The following is a 16,059-nucleotide window of genomic DNA, read 5'->3' as shown; positions in this document are numbered from 1 at the left end:
CACAAACCATAACAGTTGTACTGTGCATTCATATAATGTATGTTAATATGGAGGATCTCTGAAACAGACATTTGAAACAGACAGAGTCTGTTGTACTGTGGGTGGATCACCTGTCAGTGACAGGTGAGGTGATCCACCCACAGTACGGCTGTCAGGCGGACCAGCCACAGCGCGGCGGAGATCATAAATTGGTGATAGGAATCAGCTGGGTGGTGTAGGCAGCCACGGGGCCGGAAAGCATACAATCTTCTGACCGCTTTAGGACGCTTTAGAACGCTTTAGATAGTCTTTGAACCATTATAGGAACAATAGGATCACTTTGATCACCTCTCCCATGTAACCCATATATATTCTAAATAAATCGGATATCTGTGGTATCTGATAACGGAACTCAAGGTGTGGAGACTATTATTTGGATGGAGCGCTTACGGAATCACACCCCCGACTACCACTAGAAGCGGACCCAGGGACCCAGGCAGAGGCCGCTACAACAGGAAACAACACAGAGTACAAGCCCTGACGTTGGGCTTGCGGCACTGCAGATATACCCTACTCGAGCAACTTCTGTCACCCGCTGCTCGTCTCGCGACTCGTCTCGCCTGCTCCGTGACGTCAGTCCACAAACATCTCGCTACAGGCAGAGTATGCGCGCGCAGCAGCAGCAGCAGCAGCAGAGAGAGAACAGGGACATGTTGTCAGAGAGCGCAGCAGCCAGACCTGCTGTGTAACCGAGGAGAGGAGAGGAGAGGGGTAACGGACACCCTCACACTCAGAGATAATGGGCTGCTTTGCCCAAAGAAGCAGAAGAAGATTCGTAACAACGCTGTAGCTACACCCTGGGCGTGTGGGGTTATCGGACGTTTTCTTATGCGGGAGTTATTTGAAGTTTAAAAATGGTGCTGGTGGTGGTGGTGGTGTCTCCCCTCCTGTCGTCCAGGACAAGATGGCAGCAGTGCAGCAGGATGCATGGTGTGGCTTCATCATAAGTCCATAACATGTTCAGAGAAGCCCTGGATTGTACCCATTTGTTACTCTACGTGAAGGTGAGTTGATGCTTGAAGGTAGCCTGTGTAGTGTTATGCAGATTAACGTTGATTTGGAGTCGTACTAATAAAGTTATAGTGAAGTTAGCTAGCTAGCTAGCTAGCAGCTGCTGTCTGTAATAAATGACACCCTAACATTGGCTACGTAGCTGCTGGCTAGTGCTACTAGTTGACGTTAGCTCTCTGGCTATATTAGCTATAATGTCAGCTGATCATGGATCTGTGTGAACTAGCAAACGTTATTACAGCATATTATTGGCTTAAGAAGAGGGTTTAATGGTTAGTGAAGCCATACTGCTGTGGCTTGATTTTTTTTTTATACATGGGATCATCTGGAACATGTAGGTACTAGTGTCCAGAATTGGCTTTTTCTCTTGTACTTTTTGGCGAATAGTACTGCTGCATAATCTAATAATTCATCATGTAACGTTATTCAATATGGTGTAGGAGACCGACCTATCCCAAGCACACCTTGCGAATATCTCTCTCTCTCTCTCTCTCTCTCTCTCTGTCTGTCTGTCTGTCTGTCTGTCTGTCTGTCTGTCTGTCTGTTTGTCTGTCTGTCTGTCTCGCTCTGTCTCGCTCTGTCTCGCTCTCTCTCTCTCTGTCTCGCTCTCTCTCTCTCTGTCTGTCTGTCTGTCTGTCTGTCTGTCTGTCTGTCTCTCTCTCTCTCTCTCTCTCTCTCTCTCTCTCTCTCTCTCTCTCTCTCTCTCTCTCTCTGTGATTGAATTGATTGATTGATTGATTGAAAAGTTTATTAACAGATTGCAGAATGGGTACAGTACAGCTCAATACATACAATTGTTAAGGGGATGCAGACCAGAGAAAGACTTTCGTCTTGTTTACATCAGGGTCCCCCATTTTCAATTCATCATAACATATATGACATACACGACATACAGATAGACAGTACTGCTACATCTAATACATTTATGACATACCAGATTTGCAAATACAGTACTGTTTGTGATAGAAAAAGAGTGTACATTTGACGTAGAAACTGTACATTGGAGGAGGTTGGGTAGGTGATCAAGTCTTTTGGCTTTGGGGGCGAGTTGTTCATGTTTGCAATATCGACTGGACTACCCTAGAGCATGGAAATAACATATGCATCATTTGAGTGGTGCCCCCCTATTTTCCACATTGACAAAACTCTTAATTGCACCATAACATTAATTACCAAGCTTGTTTGCAGTATTTCTCTAGAAAATAGGCTATTTGGTGCGATTGAAATTACCCCATGGCACATTAATGTCAACACGACAAACGAATAACAACCTCGCATTTGCATTAGGCCCTACATTAACGCAGTGCTTGGACTGAAAAGGAAACCGAAAACACGGGACTAGTACATCATCAGGCTTCTCCATTTGTTTTCGAGGTAGACGGCCAACACAGCCTATATTGTCGACGTCGGAGGAGCTACTTTATTATTCTGGTGCGTAGGAAGTGGGGGAAGCTCAATAAGCCACTATAACCTCGTACAGGCAACATGACTGATGCTTAGAGTCTAGAGCCGGAATACAGAGTCAAGTAATGTGACTGTGATTGCTAAACTTTTGGATTGTAATCATGGGCCCTTTGCTGAAGGGATGGCCATGGAGAGCTAATAGCACTGGAGGGCCCCTCTCTCTCTCTCTCTTGCCCATCTGAAGAATTACCAGTTTGAAATAGCCTAGGTGCAATACTATATGGCAACGCTATCATGGAGATGCCATCCATGGGCCACCGACTCTCACATTTCCAACAACACGTAGCCGACAACACCCCTAAATAGCATTATGGTAATCGTTCACTTACCCCATGTACACATTCCAACACTTGCCATTTTCATGACTGCTCTTGCTTTATTATTGCCTTGCATTCCTCTGTGCTTGATAGTCGCACTCCTTTACAATCTGAGTGAACTCATAGGTTAATTGTGTTATTGACTTATACTTTGAAGTTAAACCTGTTCTAGTGGGGGGGGGGGGGCAAAACATAAACATGGTTGCTGAAGAAGAGCTCTTGGTAACGCTGTCTTTAAGATCTGAGAGAGACGTCCACAAAAGAAGACATTCTGACCATCTTCCTGAGTTTTTTTTTTATCCACTTTTTCTCCTTTTCTCCCATCCCAATTTAGCCGTGCCAATTCTCCCCTCCCCTGTCTTGAACGTTGCTTGCATGTGCCCCCCACTGGCCGGTTGTAGGGAGGATAGAAGCCCATCGCATGTCCCCTCCGATACATGTGTAGGCAGCCAGTCGCATCTTTTCACCTGCCAGCGCGGACTCTCATTTGGTGAGGAGTAACATGTAGGAGGCTCACACTGCCCTCGCCAACCGACCTGTAGGAGTCGCTGTTTACAAAGTCCAGATTACCACCCATCGACTTCCCACCCGCTAACTCTGCCAATTGAGTTAGTATGATGGCTGGCCCAAGCCGGAGGCAACGCCGACAACCGGATTCGATACCGGTGTCTCGTGCGTTGGTGACGAGCGCAATGTCCGCTGCGCCACCCAGCCGCCACCCATCTTCCCGAGTTTGACATTAATTCATCAAATAGTTAGACAGAATTTTCATTGTCCAAAAATATAGCATACTGAACATGTAGAAGTGGGATTCAAGTTTTCACTATGAGCTGGTACTTCTGTTTTAGAAGGAGGACATATTGACATGGATTAATGTGACTAGTTGAGACACTGTTGCTACAACATTCTTCACCTCAGTGCTGCTGCACACACATACCATAATAATAGTCCTTAATCTTAAATCATAGAATCCAGATTCCGCGAATGAAAACAAGGGATGGAATCTTAACCCTTTCACTGCCACACGACGACCGTCGGGTGTGTGATCGCAAAGGGTTAACCTTCTGTTGTGTGGCAGTGAAAGGGTTAACCTTCTGTGAATTGTCGCAGTGAAAAGGTTAACCGTTTTGGTAGTGCGGCAGTGAAAGGGTTAACGAGTGGGCACTAGGATATATCTTTTCTGGTGTTGATGAGCAATGCTTTCAAACTATATACACCTCAGTTATAAATAGCCTGCAAGACGTTTCTGAACAGACTAAATGTAATTATGCTCAAAATGGATTTTGTGGAGGCCCGACATGCTCTTTCATGACTCTGCTTTCAGCTATATGTAGCTGCCCTAGTTAGACTTGTTTGCTTGATTTGGTGTGAATCAGAAAATATTTTAATTTTTTATATTGGGTTAGACTAACATGTAATGTAATTCTGCCTAGGTTTATGAAGTCAACCATTTAGGATATTGGACAATATTTTGAGTATCAGTTCTGATTGGGAAAACCTTGACGAACAGAATGTTCATCCTGCCCTTTTTTAGTTGTTGTTTTGCTATAGGCTACCTCAAACAGTTAGCAAAACTGAGGGTTCAAAACTACAGTTTACGTGCTCCTAAATGATTGATTATCCAGTCCAGTGACGTATTTGGTCTACCAAAGACCACAAAGGAAGAAATGGCAACCTGGCCTGTCTGATTCTTTACCTGTGTGTAGTTAGAATTGTGTTTTATAGTATAAAAACTAACCACTCCGATGCAAAAGGAGCTAACGGTAAGCTCCTGGTGTAATCTACTATCATTCTGTGTCAGAATTTACTATAAGTATGTTAACCCAGTCGGGCCTCCCCCAATCAACAAAGGTCTAGCGGTCACATGTCAGGGTTCCTGCTGGGTCTTTAAAAGTCTTACAGAGTTAAAAAGTAACTTTTAAAAAGTCTCAAAGAGGTCTTGAATATGATTTTCATAGGTTTTAAATGTAATGGATGAGGAAGTTACTTCAGTCTTAAATGTAATGGATTAGGAAGTTACTTCGGTCTTAAATGTAATGGATGAGGAAGTTACTTTGGTCTTAAATGTAATGGATGAGGAAGTTACTTCGGTCTTGAATTTAATGGATGAGGAAATTACTTCGGTCTTAAATGTAATGGATGAGGAAGTTACTTTGGTCTTAAATGTAATGGATGAGGAAGTTACTTCGGTCTTAAATGTAATGGATTAGGAAGTTACTTCGGTCTTAAATGTAATGGATTAGGAAGTTACTTCGGTGTTGCAATAACTTCTCTGCGTCACATTTTCAATGTGTTTGGGGGGAAATGTCCAGGCTGCAAGTAGATTTGATTGTACTTAGGGATGCACCGATATGAAAATTTGCCACCGATACCGATACCGATTGTTCAACTAAGTAACACAATCGGCCGATACCGATACCGATATTTGTGGCAAAAAATATATATTTGTAATTTTCTTTTTATATATATATTTTTTTAATATTTGTAAATTTTTTTAATGAAACTACTGTATATTTGTATGTATGTTTTGTAGGCCTCTTTACTTACTTAAAAAAAGGAAACATCAAGAAATATGTTTATGGTATTAATTCCACCATGCCATGTAGCACTATCCCTCTCCCAGTATGGTCTGGCGGCCTGCAGCTGGATACTATTGTCTCAACCAGAGCTCTCAACCAATGCAATAGAAAAATTTTGATTGACAGTCGATTCGGCCAATTACGTCACACCGCTAGCACCCACCTCCTGCTGTTCTTACCACCAATCGGCAAGCGTTTATTCATTTTCTACTTCCGGGCATGCCGCCATTGATCTGCTTGCGAGAACCACAACAAGCTTACCGTAGCTAATACGTTAGCTGCCCGCCGACCAGCGCTCCACAGGATGACCAAACGAGACAATGATTTTACTGCAACGAATGTTATAATAAAACAAAGCCTTTCTATACATTTGTCTGATTGAAAACTTTATTAACAGATTGCAGAATGGATTGGGTACAACTCTCAGGGCTCTATGAGCAACGGAAGGAACTGAGCTAGTAGTTCGGGTAAATACTATGCTTATGTTATTGAACGTGTAACACTAACTATATAACGCTAATGCCACAAAACGAATGTTTGTGTCATTTTAACAGCAGATACTTTCTTAAATGCCATCTTCCCGAGAGAGGGGTGTTATTAGCATTGAACAGCTAACCGAAAGCTAGCGTTAACTAACGTTAAAGGTTTAGCCATAACGTTACCTTGGCTAAAGTTGGGGCTATTCATAATCCAGCAATAATGGCTGCAGACCTGCAAGCAAAGTACAGCAAGTTGGCAAAGGAGTATTCCAACGTAAATCACATTTTCACCAGTAACTTTAGTCTTTCCATCTCCCGGTAGCTCATGCTAGCTAACCTAGCTCATGTTAGCGTCGTCACTGAGCGACCACCTCGCGTACACAATTAATGACATGTTGCGGACAGCCATATCGGTGACAATGTTTAGCTTTTAGTGCCAAATGATAAGAGTCAGAAGCGGAGTCTCAAAAGAGAATGTTGAATATTTAGTAGTAACTTTGATGCAGTAGCTTGTGTGTGTGTGGGGGACTGGGGGCGGCGTTGTGCAGGACGCGACTGAACTTATCGGCTACTGCCATCCGCACATTCGAGCTTATCGGCCGATAGGCCGATTGCAGTCAACAAGGCACTTATCGGCCGATACCGATACCCGACCGATACATCGGTGCACCCCTAATTGTACTTTATTGTCATTATATTTGCATACGAGATTTGGGACTCAAATTGAAGGTGCGGTAATAAAATCACACAAGTAATCAAAAAGAACATAAAATACTATACAGAGTCTCCCGATCCCGCCCGTCCATCCCTCCCTCCCTCCCGCCACCTGGCGCGACGACACTTTGTTTAACTACTCAGTTGTTGATGCAGCCTGACTATCGCATATGGCGTCTCAGGCATTCTGTAGATGACAAATGTACTTGTCTGTGTGAATTTATGCTGTGCCGTTGTTACTGTAAAAATGTAATGATTGTGATGTTGTTATTATTATTAATGAGACGATGAGCTGTATGTGTGTCGCTGGAATTTCCCCAAGGGGATTAATAAAGGAATATCTTATCTTATCTTATCTTAGACATAAAATACTATACAATAAGACAATGTTACAACAATACTGTACAATACACAAAATAACAATCACAGTGTCAGACGGTAGTGGGTGGGTATTGCACTGCGGATATTGCACTTGAGGGGGTAGGATGTTGCAGTGTGGGAGGAGGAGGGGGGAAAGGGTAAATTATTGGTGCATGTTAGAGTTCAAGGTGGTGATGGCTCTGGGGAAGAAACTGTCCATAAGGTAATGTTCCAATTTGTATGGAATTACAGTTTACTTTCATGATTTTCCTTCATTCTTTTTTTTGCCAGTATGGCTGTGAAATAAGTATTCTTATAAAATTCTATTCAAAGTGGTCTTAAAATGTCTTTAAAAAGGCTTAATTTAAGTCTTAAAATGTAACTTATCGAAACCTGCAGGAACCCTGCATGCGCTCCTCCGTGCCACGTCGACCAGTAAACTAGCCATCTTCTCTCTACGGGGCCTAGTGTCTTGTGAGTAGAAGACGAGTAATTGGGGCACAGAGACGAAATACTGTGTGAGGTCACATGCTTCAGAAAATACAGGGGCCTTTATATCTAATGAGCAATGAATGAAGATCATGTTCACGAGACACAGACGGCCCCTGCGGTGTTTTGAGTGAGCCTGTGTGTACGGCACGTGGCTTAAACACAGCCACCCCGGCTAAACGCACTAGCTAATGGGTAAACAAAAGGTTGGCGGGTGTGGTGTTCAACAAATTGCATTCAGCGTGCCCCACTTAGAGCGGCGTCGGAGACAAACAAATTGAGTGCGCGGCAGTTCAATACAGCGAGGTGGCACTGGACCCACCCACATCGATCTGCAGGTGGAAATTGTGGGGGAGATGGCACATTCAAATGTTTCCCCCCTGAACAAGTTCAAGTTTTGTTTTATTTGTCACATATAAAGTACATGTACATTACAGTGAAATGCTTGGTTCTGTATGAGCCCCCCTGAGAATGTGCTTCATACTAGGGCTGGGCGATATGGAAAAAAATCATATCGCGATAACTATATGATAATGTTATCATATCTCGATATCGATAATTATCGAAATTGTTATAAGTATAAAAATATATATATATTATTTCGATATCGATTATTAAAATATATCGCAATATTTATCGTTATATCGCCCAGCCCTACTTCATACAGTAAAACAAATAGAAAAAGAATAAAGTCCAAACACTATACAAGAAAATATACAATATACAAACTAAAGCGCTTGTAGGCATTGCGTACTCTTGATATGGTAGTGTCTCTGGATCCCGTCGCTCGGAAGGACTCTTGTGAGGTTAGGATTAGGGTGAGGGATGGCTTTATAACAACTCCTAGGTATGAATAGGGTTGGGCATCGTTTGGATTTGAACGATTCCGGTTCCGGTTCCGATTCTCCATCGATTCCTGTTCTAAACGATTCTCGGTTCCGATTCTTTGAGGTGCAGGTCAAAACAGGTCACAGCTTATTTCGCAGGAGATTTCTATTGATTTTTTTCATACTATTCACATTTTCAGTTGACTTGATAGTTTAATTTGGTTGCTGTACTGTAACTAGGGTATTAATTAACAAAGTAAAAAAAAAAAGAAAAAAACGTTTTTCTTTTAAATAATCGAAATAAAAAATTCAAATATGTTACTTCCGATTCCAGAACCGGAAGTTAGGAACCGGTTCCTATTAGAACCGGTTTTCGGTGCCCAACCCTAGGTATGAATTATGATGACGAGTTACAGCTTTGCAGCTTGGCCAAGTGACGACCAACCTCCAGCGGTGAAAGACGAGATAGGAGTTAGTGTCTGTTTTTAGGTAGATACTAGGGGTGTAAAGGTATCCGTACCAAACCGTTTCAGTACTGGACCTTAGATTATTAATTTCAATATAGAATATACGTTGACAGCCCTACAAGTACAATTTGTTACTGCACACACACACTACATTAACAACTCGAAAACCCGTACCGAACCGTGACTTCAAAACCGAGGTACATACCGAACCGCGGTTTGTGTGTACCGTTACACCCCTAGTGGATACTGATGGCCACCACAGGCCTCTGCTGGACTTTTATGTTCTCAGCGGAAAAACGCCCCAAAGTAAAGTGTAGCCTAGACCTTGTTGCTGTTATTGTACTCACAGCCAGTGTTAGGGGCCGGGCTCGAGCCTAGACCTTGTTGCTGTTATTGTACTCACAGCCAGTGTTAGGGGCCGGGCTCGAGCCTAGACCTTGTTGCTGTTATTGTACTCGGAGGGTAGGGGCCGGGCTCGAGCCTAGACCTTGTTGCTGTTATTGTACTCGGAGGGTAGGGGCCGGGCTCGAGCCTAGACCTTGTTGCTGTTATTGTACTCGGAGGGTAGGGGCCGGGCTCGAGCCTAGACCTTGTTGCTGTTATTGTACTCGGAGGGTAGGGGCCGGGCTCAAGCCTAGACCTTGTTGCTGTTATTGTACTCACAGCCAGTGTTAGGGGCCGGGCTCGAGCCTAGACTTTGTTGCTGTTATTGTACTCGGAGGGTAGGGGCCGGGCTCAAGCCTAGACCTTGTTGCTGTTGTTGTACTACGAGGGTAGGGGCCGGGCTGGGTGAGTGGAGCGCCGCTCAGGGCTAATCAAGTGTGCCGTTTCAACCAGGATACCACGAGAGAGCGGAATATCACACCCACACACCCACCACCACTACATGATCCCAGCAAGCAACCGCACCTCACAAAGTTATGCCTTCCTTCTGAATGCTGCTATGATTAGGTTAAATTGTAAAATAAACGTAATGGGCCTCTACATCTCCTTTTTAGCCTGGTGTAGTACTGGGGCAGTTACGTAAGCAGGCCGTCTGTGCCAGCAGAAGGGGCAACATGATTGTAATGTATAAGCTAATCAAGCGTGTGCTGATCGTAGAATGATTAGGTCTAATCTGGGTGGTGGGTATTCATCACACAAGTTGTTGTTTTTCGTTGAGAATTGTTGGACCATAAAGGAACACGGCAACATTTTGGTTGGCTTTGGCTTATCGTCTTCTCCAGAGAGAGACAAGAAGATGGATACCAGTTTCCTCTCTGTGCGTTCAGTAGAAAGCTATCTGGCTGCACGTTAGCCTAGCTTAGCACAATGAATGGAAGCGGACGTGACCGGTTAGCCTTCGGGAGAGGTGTGTTAGTTGGACAATGCCTGTCTGCTTCCATTCATTGTGCTAAGCTAGGCTAACGTGCAGCCAGATAGCTTTCTACTGAACGCACAGAGAGGAAACTGGTATCTATCTTCTTGTCTCTCTCTGGAGAAGACTGTAAGCTAATTTCCCAAAATGTTGGCGTGTTCTTTTATGGTCCACAGGAAGGAGACACCGGACTAAGAAAAACACCCCCTCCACATGAAAGAGAAGAAGTCTCTGCTCCAAGAAGGGCGAGCTATCCTAATATTTATTGTAGGCCATGAGATTTGAGACTGGCAGTGTTTAACGACTAGTCATTCAAGATGGATTAATATTTCCTTTATTAATGACTAATGATTCTTTAGTTTTAAACTTGTCGGCAATGAGGGCGGCTAAGTGGCGCAGTGGGCAAGGCGCTCGCCACTAATGCAGGAGATGCTGGGTTCGAGCCCAGCTCTCTGCATTGCTACCAGCTTGGCTGGTCGTTCATACTAATACAATTGGCAGTATTAGGGGGTGGGAAGCTGGTGGGTGGGGATCGGACGTTGTGGACAGCGACTCCTACAGGTCGTTTGGTGCGCCTGCGCAGCAGAATCAGGAAGCGAGGGGGGCGCCGTCTCCCTCCCACGCAGACCCCCGCCGCTGAGAGATCACGCTGTACAGGTGAAAAGATGCGACGGCTGCCTCCTCGTGTACCGGAGGGGACGCGTGATGTAAGGCTTCGTCCACATTGCAGCCGGCCTGTGGGAGGCATGGCCTAACAGCGTTCGAGACAGGGGAGGGTAGAATTGGACGATACGAAATTGGGATGGGAGAAAAATTGAAAATGGGAGAAAAAGTAGATACAAAAAAAAAAAATCTGCAATGGCGTGTAAACACGTACTATCTTGCATATCCTGATCCCGTAGAAGACATAGGACTTGATGATTAGGCTAACTAGCTCTCGAAATGTTGTTTTAAAACGATTCCATTGTTTGAATGGAACACCGCTGGTTCGAGTCTGTAACCAGCCGAATTACCAAGTTGCATAGGTTAGGACTTTTATATATATACTTTTCCCGGAGGAGTTTTTTTGGATATGTTTTATCCACTGAGCATAAACCTATTTTTAAGATGTCCCGCTACAAATTATGAGAAGCGTTTATTTTAATAATTCAATATGTTTTATTCACTGCTGGATAGTAAGGAATGGTGTTTTCTCCAAGCAGCCCCCCCCCCCCCCCAGTGCCACGAGAACATGTAGAGCCTATTTGTCTTTCCACTGTTATCGGCGTAACTTGGTTTCCTCACACCTTGCTACTTTTCACATCGAAGGCACTTTCTATCTCCTCGCACAGGAGCCGTAGGGTCCCCTCGAACAGTTGTGCGTGTGTGTGGTGTTTATTTTCTTTCTCCTCCCAATTTAATTTCAACCTGGCGAGGGTCAAAGGTCAACCATGCAGGGCAATTACTTAGCTCAGCCGACGGTTGCTGAAAAAGCCCTGCAGCTTTGAGCGGGGGGGCTGTAACACGACACCGCGGCAGGAGGAGGAGGAGGAGGCTGCTGGCTGGCCGGGGGGGGGGGCGGGCCGGGGGAGTGTCAGACTTCAGGTGGTGGTAATAATAGCAGGCGCTCCAGCAGCTGCCATTCTGACGGCTTAGCTCGTATAGACCTCTCTCCCCCCAGTGTGGAGGAAGAAGGTGGATGGTAACGCAGAACGGGGGGGGGGGGGGGTCTGGGGATGAAGACAATGAACAGGGCCACAGGGGAGGGGGGGGGGGGGGGTTGGGTAGGACAGGCCTTATCTCACTACCGAGAGTGGAGCGAAACGGGTGGCTCGCATACCAGCTGTTATCAAGAGACACAAGTGTGCCATCCCGTTAGCAGCTCTGCTGGAGATTGGGCTCGTCGTGAGGGACTCAGCCTGGGGCAGTTCCTGTAACCCTATAACCCTAACCCTTCTCCAGGCCGGGGGGTTGGGAGACGGAGCCTCTCTCAGAGTCACCGGAAGGAAGGCGGGGAAATGTGGCAGTTGGTCGAGCCAAACTGTTTTTTTTCCACCCCCTGCGTCTCAGTGCTGGCTGGCTGGCTGGCTGAGGGATGACTATATAAACTGCCTCAGTTGTTCTCACGGAACACACTCTCTTCTTGCATAGTTTTAGATGAACGGCGTCACACGACTCGCTGAGATAGGGTGATTATTTAGGCTAATCCTTCGTATGTAATTAACATAGGCCTTAGAGATAAAGCAGGAAAATGTGATCAGGCCAGAGATAACCTAAATAGAAATGGTTTAATGGCAACTTAAGGCACTTTCAGCCTCGTTAGTGTTGTTGATCCATATGAGGATCAGTTCTCACTAGGGATGTTCGATATTGGCTTTTTTACCGATATACCGATATTGTCCAACTCTTAATTTCCGATACCGATATCAACCGATACCGATATATGCAGGGTCCCCCCCCCCCCCCCCCCCCAAAAAACACAACATTATGCATACTTTTCACAATCAATAAAATAAGAATTTGTTCTTACTTGCTTGCCTGGGTAAATAAAGGTTAAATAAATGTAAAAAACCTATTTTAATTATTAAATTTTTTGGAAAACCGATACCGATAATTTCCGATATTACATTTTAATGCCAATATCGGCCGATAATATCGGACATCCCTAGTTCTCACTTTTCAGTGGGCCTACCTGCTGAAGGTTAGCTCAGTACCTTTTACTTTTTACATTTAGTCATTTAGCCGACACTTGTACCCAACTTGTAAGCCACACTTTGGATAGAACAAGTCCGCAGGAAGGGTACAACTCTGGAAGCTAATTGTCAGTGATATTGTTTGTCAAACTTGAGTGGTACACCCTCGAGTGCATAGTAGTATAGACATATTAGCATAGTAGCTCGTACTTCGTAGTATAGTCACCGTAGTATAGGCACCGTAGTATAGGCACAGTAGTATAGGCACCGTAGTATAGGCACAGTAGTATAGGCACAGTAGTATAGGCACAGTAGTATAGGCACCGTAGTATAGGCACCGTAGTATAGGCACCGTAGTATAGGCACCGTAGTATAGGCACCGTAGTATAGGCACCGTAGTATAGTCACCGTAGTATAGTCACCGTAGTATAGTCACCGTAGTATAGTCACCGTAGTATAGTCACCGTAGTATAGTCACCGTAGTATAGGCACAGTAGTATAGGCACAGTAGTATAGTCACAGTAGTATAGGCACCGTAGTATAGGCACAGTAGTATAGGCACCGTAGTATAGGCACAGTAGTATAGTCACCGTAGTATAGTCACCGTAGTATAGTCACCGTAGTATAGTCACCGTAGTATAGTCACCGTAGTATAGGCACCGTAGTATAGTCACCGTAGTATAGGCACAGTAGTATAGGCACAGTAGTGGCACCGTAGTATAGTCACCGTAGTATAGGCACAGTAGTATAGGCACCGTAGTATAGGCACAGTAGTATAGTCACCGTAGTATAGTCACCGTAGTATAGTCACCGTAGTATAGTCACCGTAGTATAGTCACCGTAGTATAGGCACCGTAGTATAGTCACCGTAGTATAGGCACAGTAGTATAGGCACAGTAGTGGCACCGTAGATTACTTAGTAGCAAAGAGCATAATAGTAAATGGTTGGTTGGTTGGGCCTAAAAGAAAAAATGGTTTCTTTCCGGTTGCCGACCGACCCTGCCGATTTAGGTGCGACCCAATTTATTTTATGAGTTACATTTTCTTTTTTTTATTAAAATAAAAATTAAAATATATATAATTTTTTTTTACAATAAAGTTTCATAAAAATCTTAGTCAAACCTTTAGTATTATGGATATTAAACATGCTGGCAGAGTACATGCATCCATGTTGTTGTGAACATTTTAATTAAATAAATAAATTCCCTATCCATAGTCGCCGTGGGAAAGAATAAAATAAAATAAAATAAATTCCCTAGCTACCCATGGCCTTAACTGACAACCAACAGGAAACAAACTATATATTTTTTTATGCCTTGGTTGTTTTTTTGTTTTTTGTTTTTCTATTTCAGATATTGATTGAAGAAGTGCTAGGTAAAAAAACATGTAAGGTATGTTTTTAAGGCATATTTGCTTTATTGGGATAGGACCGTGAGTGGAAAGCAGCGTAGAGAAACGGGGGATGGCATGCAACAAATGTCCTGGGCCGGATTCGAGCCCAGGACGTTGCGATTATTAGGGTTGGGTACCGTTCACATTTGAACCGTACCAAATGTGTTCAAATGTGAACGTTCGGTACTTTCATTATAACAAACATTTTATTTCTGTTGTAAAACTAAACTAAAGTCCAAACTTCTCAATTTAAACATTGTTATCACACCACACAAACTAAAACTCCCTACCCCCCTCTCCCAAAGCGTTCCTACAACGATTCTTTAATGTTGCATGATCATGTAATACATTTATTATGTATTATTATTTTTTAAGTTTAAATATAATCATTATCTGGCCATCCTCTTTCCAAAGACAAGAGATGGGACGTGCGCACACACACACACAAAGGGAGAATGGCTCATAGCAGACTTAATGATTTTTGAATATTTCAGATAATGAAATTAAATGTTTAGTATTTAACGTTTGGCTTACTTTAGGTATCGAAATGTGGCACTGATTGATCTAACGTGAATTGATACTCTGTAGTACCGACGTCATTTGGTCGATACCCTTAAAAGTACAGAGTTCGGTACCCATCCCTAGCGATTATACAGTTGCCTCCTATCAAGGTGAGGCACCAGGATGCCCTGAAGAAGTACTATGTTGACTGGAGTGTAGGCAGGCGTTGAAGTGAAGAGTGTTGGGAAAGAATATTCCACAATGAAAAGACAATTAGCCAACTGTTAATGCGGTCTTTGAAAACTACAGGTGGAAAAGTGGGACGTGGTCTGTTGTTCACATAACTTGAATGGATAGAAAATACCTTTTCATGGTCAGAGTATCATGGTACATTCCCGAGGCAGCTGCCAAGAATTCGTATAATGTCATGGAAAACAGCATATCCATGTGTGGAACAGTAGCAAGTAGCAGCCATTTTATGATGTACTGGTAAGTTTAATAGGAATGCCCATTCTATGATTCAAGCTCTATGTTATTGTTCATGTGGAATGCTGACAGTATAGTACGCTCAACCACATCAAATTACATTGAATGAGCATTTAGTGGTTCTGGTGGCAGGCCTGATGAAATGAGGACAGCGTAGACGGATCGACCACTAAATCCACCCTTCGCATAAGCCCCTCCCTTGAGTGGTGATAGTCCAAATGATAGCTTGGAAGACCGCATTTGGACACCCGCCCTGACACGCGTTTATTTTCAAAACGCTTGTCCTTGTAGTTGCGTTTTAATTAAATAAAATGTCCAACCCTTTTGTTTGTGTTTGTGAAGGCACGACAAATTACATAGAGAAGAAACGGTCCTAAATGACAGCATTTCAAATCACAACATGTCAAGAAAGAAGGAGGAACGGCAAGAGATCAACTAAAACAGGTACAACTTGATACAGTGGTTAGGATCAAGGTCCTAAACTCTGCAGCTCTGAATCTCAGTCTTTTGGAGTGTGTTCACTGTGTTGGAGGTCATTCCACAAGCTATACGGGCATCAAAGGAACATTTTGGATTCTCCAAGTCCTGAGCAAACTCGGGGGACCTTAACACTTTCAGTGCCAGCCATGCGGTGCCCCGGAACCCTGTTGCGTGCCACCACCCACTTCAATGACGGAGCTTTTATATTTGCAAACGCATAAACTATATCTTAAATTATGGCTATGTGTCTAATATGGCTGTCGCTTATCAATGACTTGTTTGCAGTCAACATTGTCGAAACGGATTGTTTTTTAATCGGTTTATTTCCGTTTTATACCATTTTGAAAAACGCAATTCTTTTTGAAAGTTTCAGAGAAAAATAAAGATTCTGTGATAATCGCCATTTACTGGAATACACAAAACAC

The 16,059-nt window shown here is 43.7% G+C and overlaps 1 protein-coding gene across 1 annotated transcript in view; it reads left to right on the top strand.

Annotated features, from left to right (window-relative positions):
• The first annotated feature begins 702 nt into the window (after nt 1-702).
• LOC311247413 (homeodomain-interacting protein kinase 3-like) overlaps nt 703-16,059 on the top strand; it is a 140,191-nt gene continuing 124,834 nt past the window's right edge. Inside the window, 2 exon segments of the mRNA XM_084337810.1 lie at nt 703-1,026; nt 1,028-1,043. Of these exon segments, the coding sequence (XP_084193936.1) occupies nt 967-1,026; nt 1,028-1,043 (76 nt within the window). The 5' untranslated portion in view covers nt 703-966.

The sequence above is a fragment of the Notolepis coatsorum genome (genome assembly GCF_963971535.1).
Source record: "Notolepis coatsorum genome assembly, chromosome: 20".
Taxonomy (NCBI): Eukaryota; Metazoa; Chordata; class Actinopteri; order Aulopiformes; family Paralepididae; genus Notolepis; species Notolepis coatsorum.
This window is presented reverse-complemented; position numbering and strand designations above follow the sequence as displayed.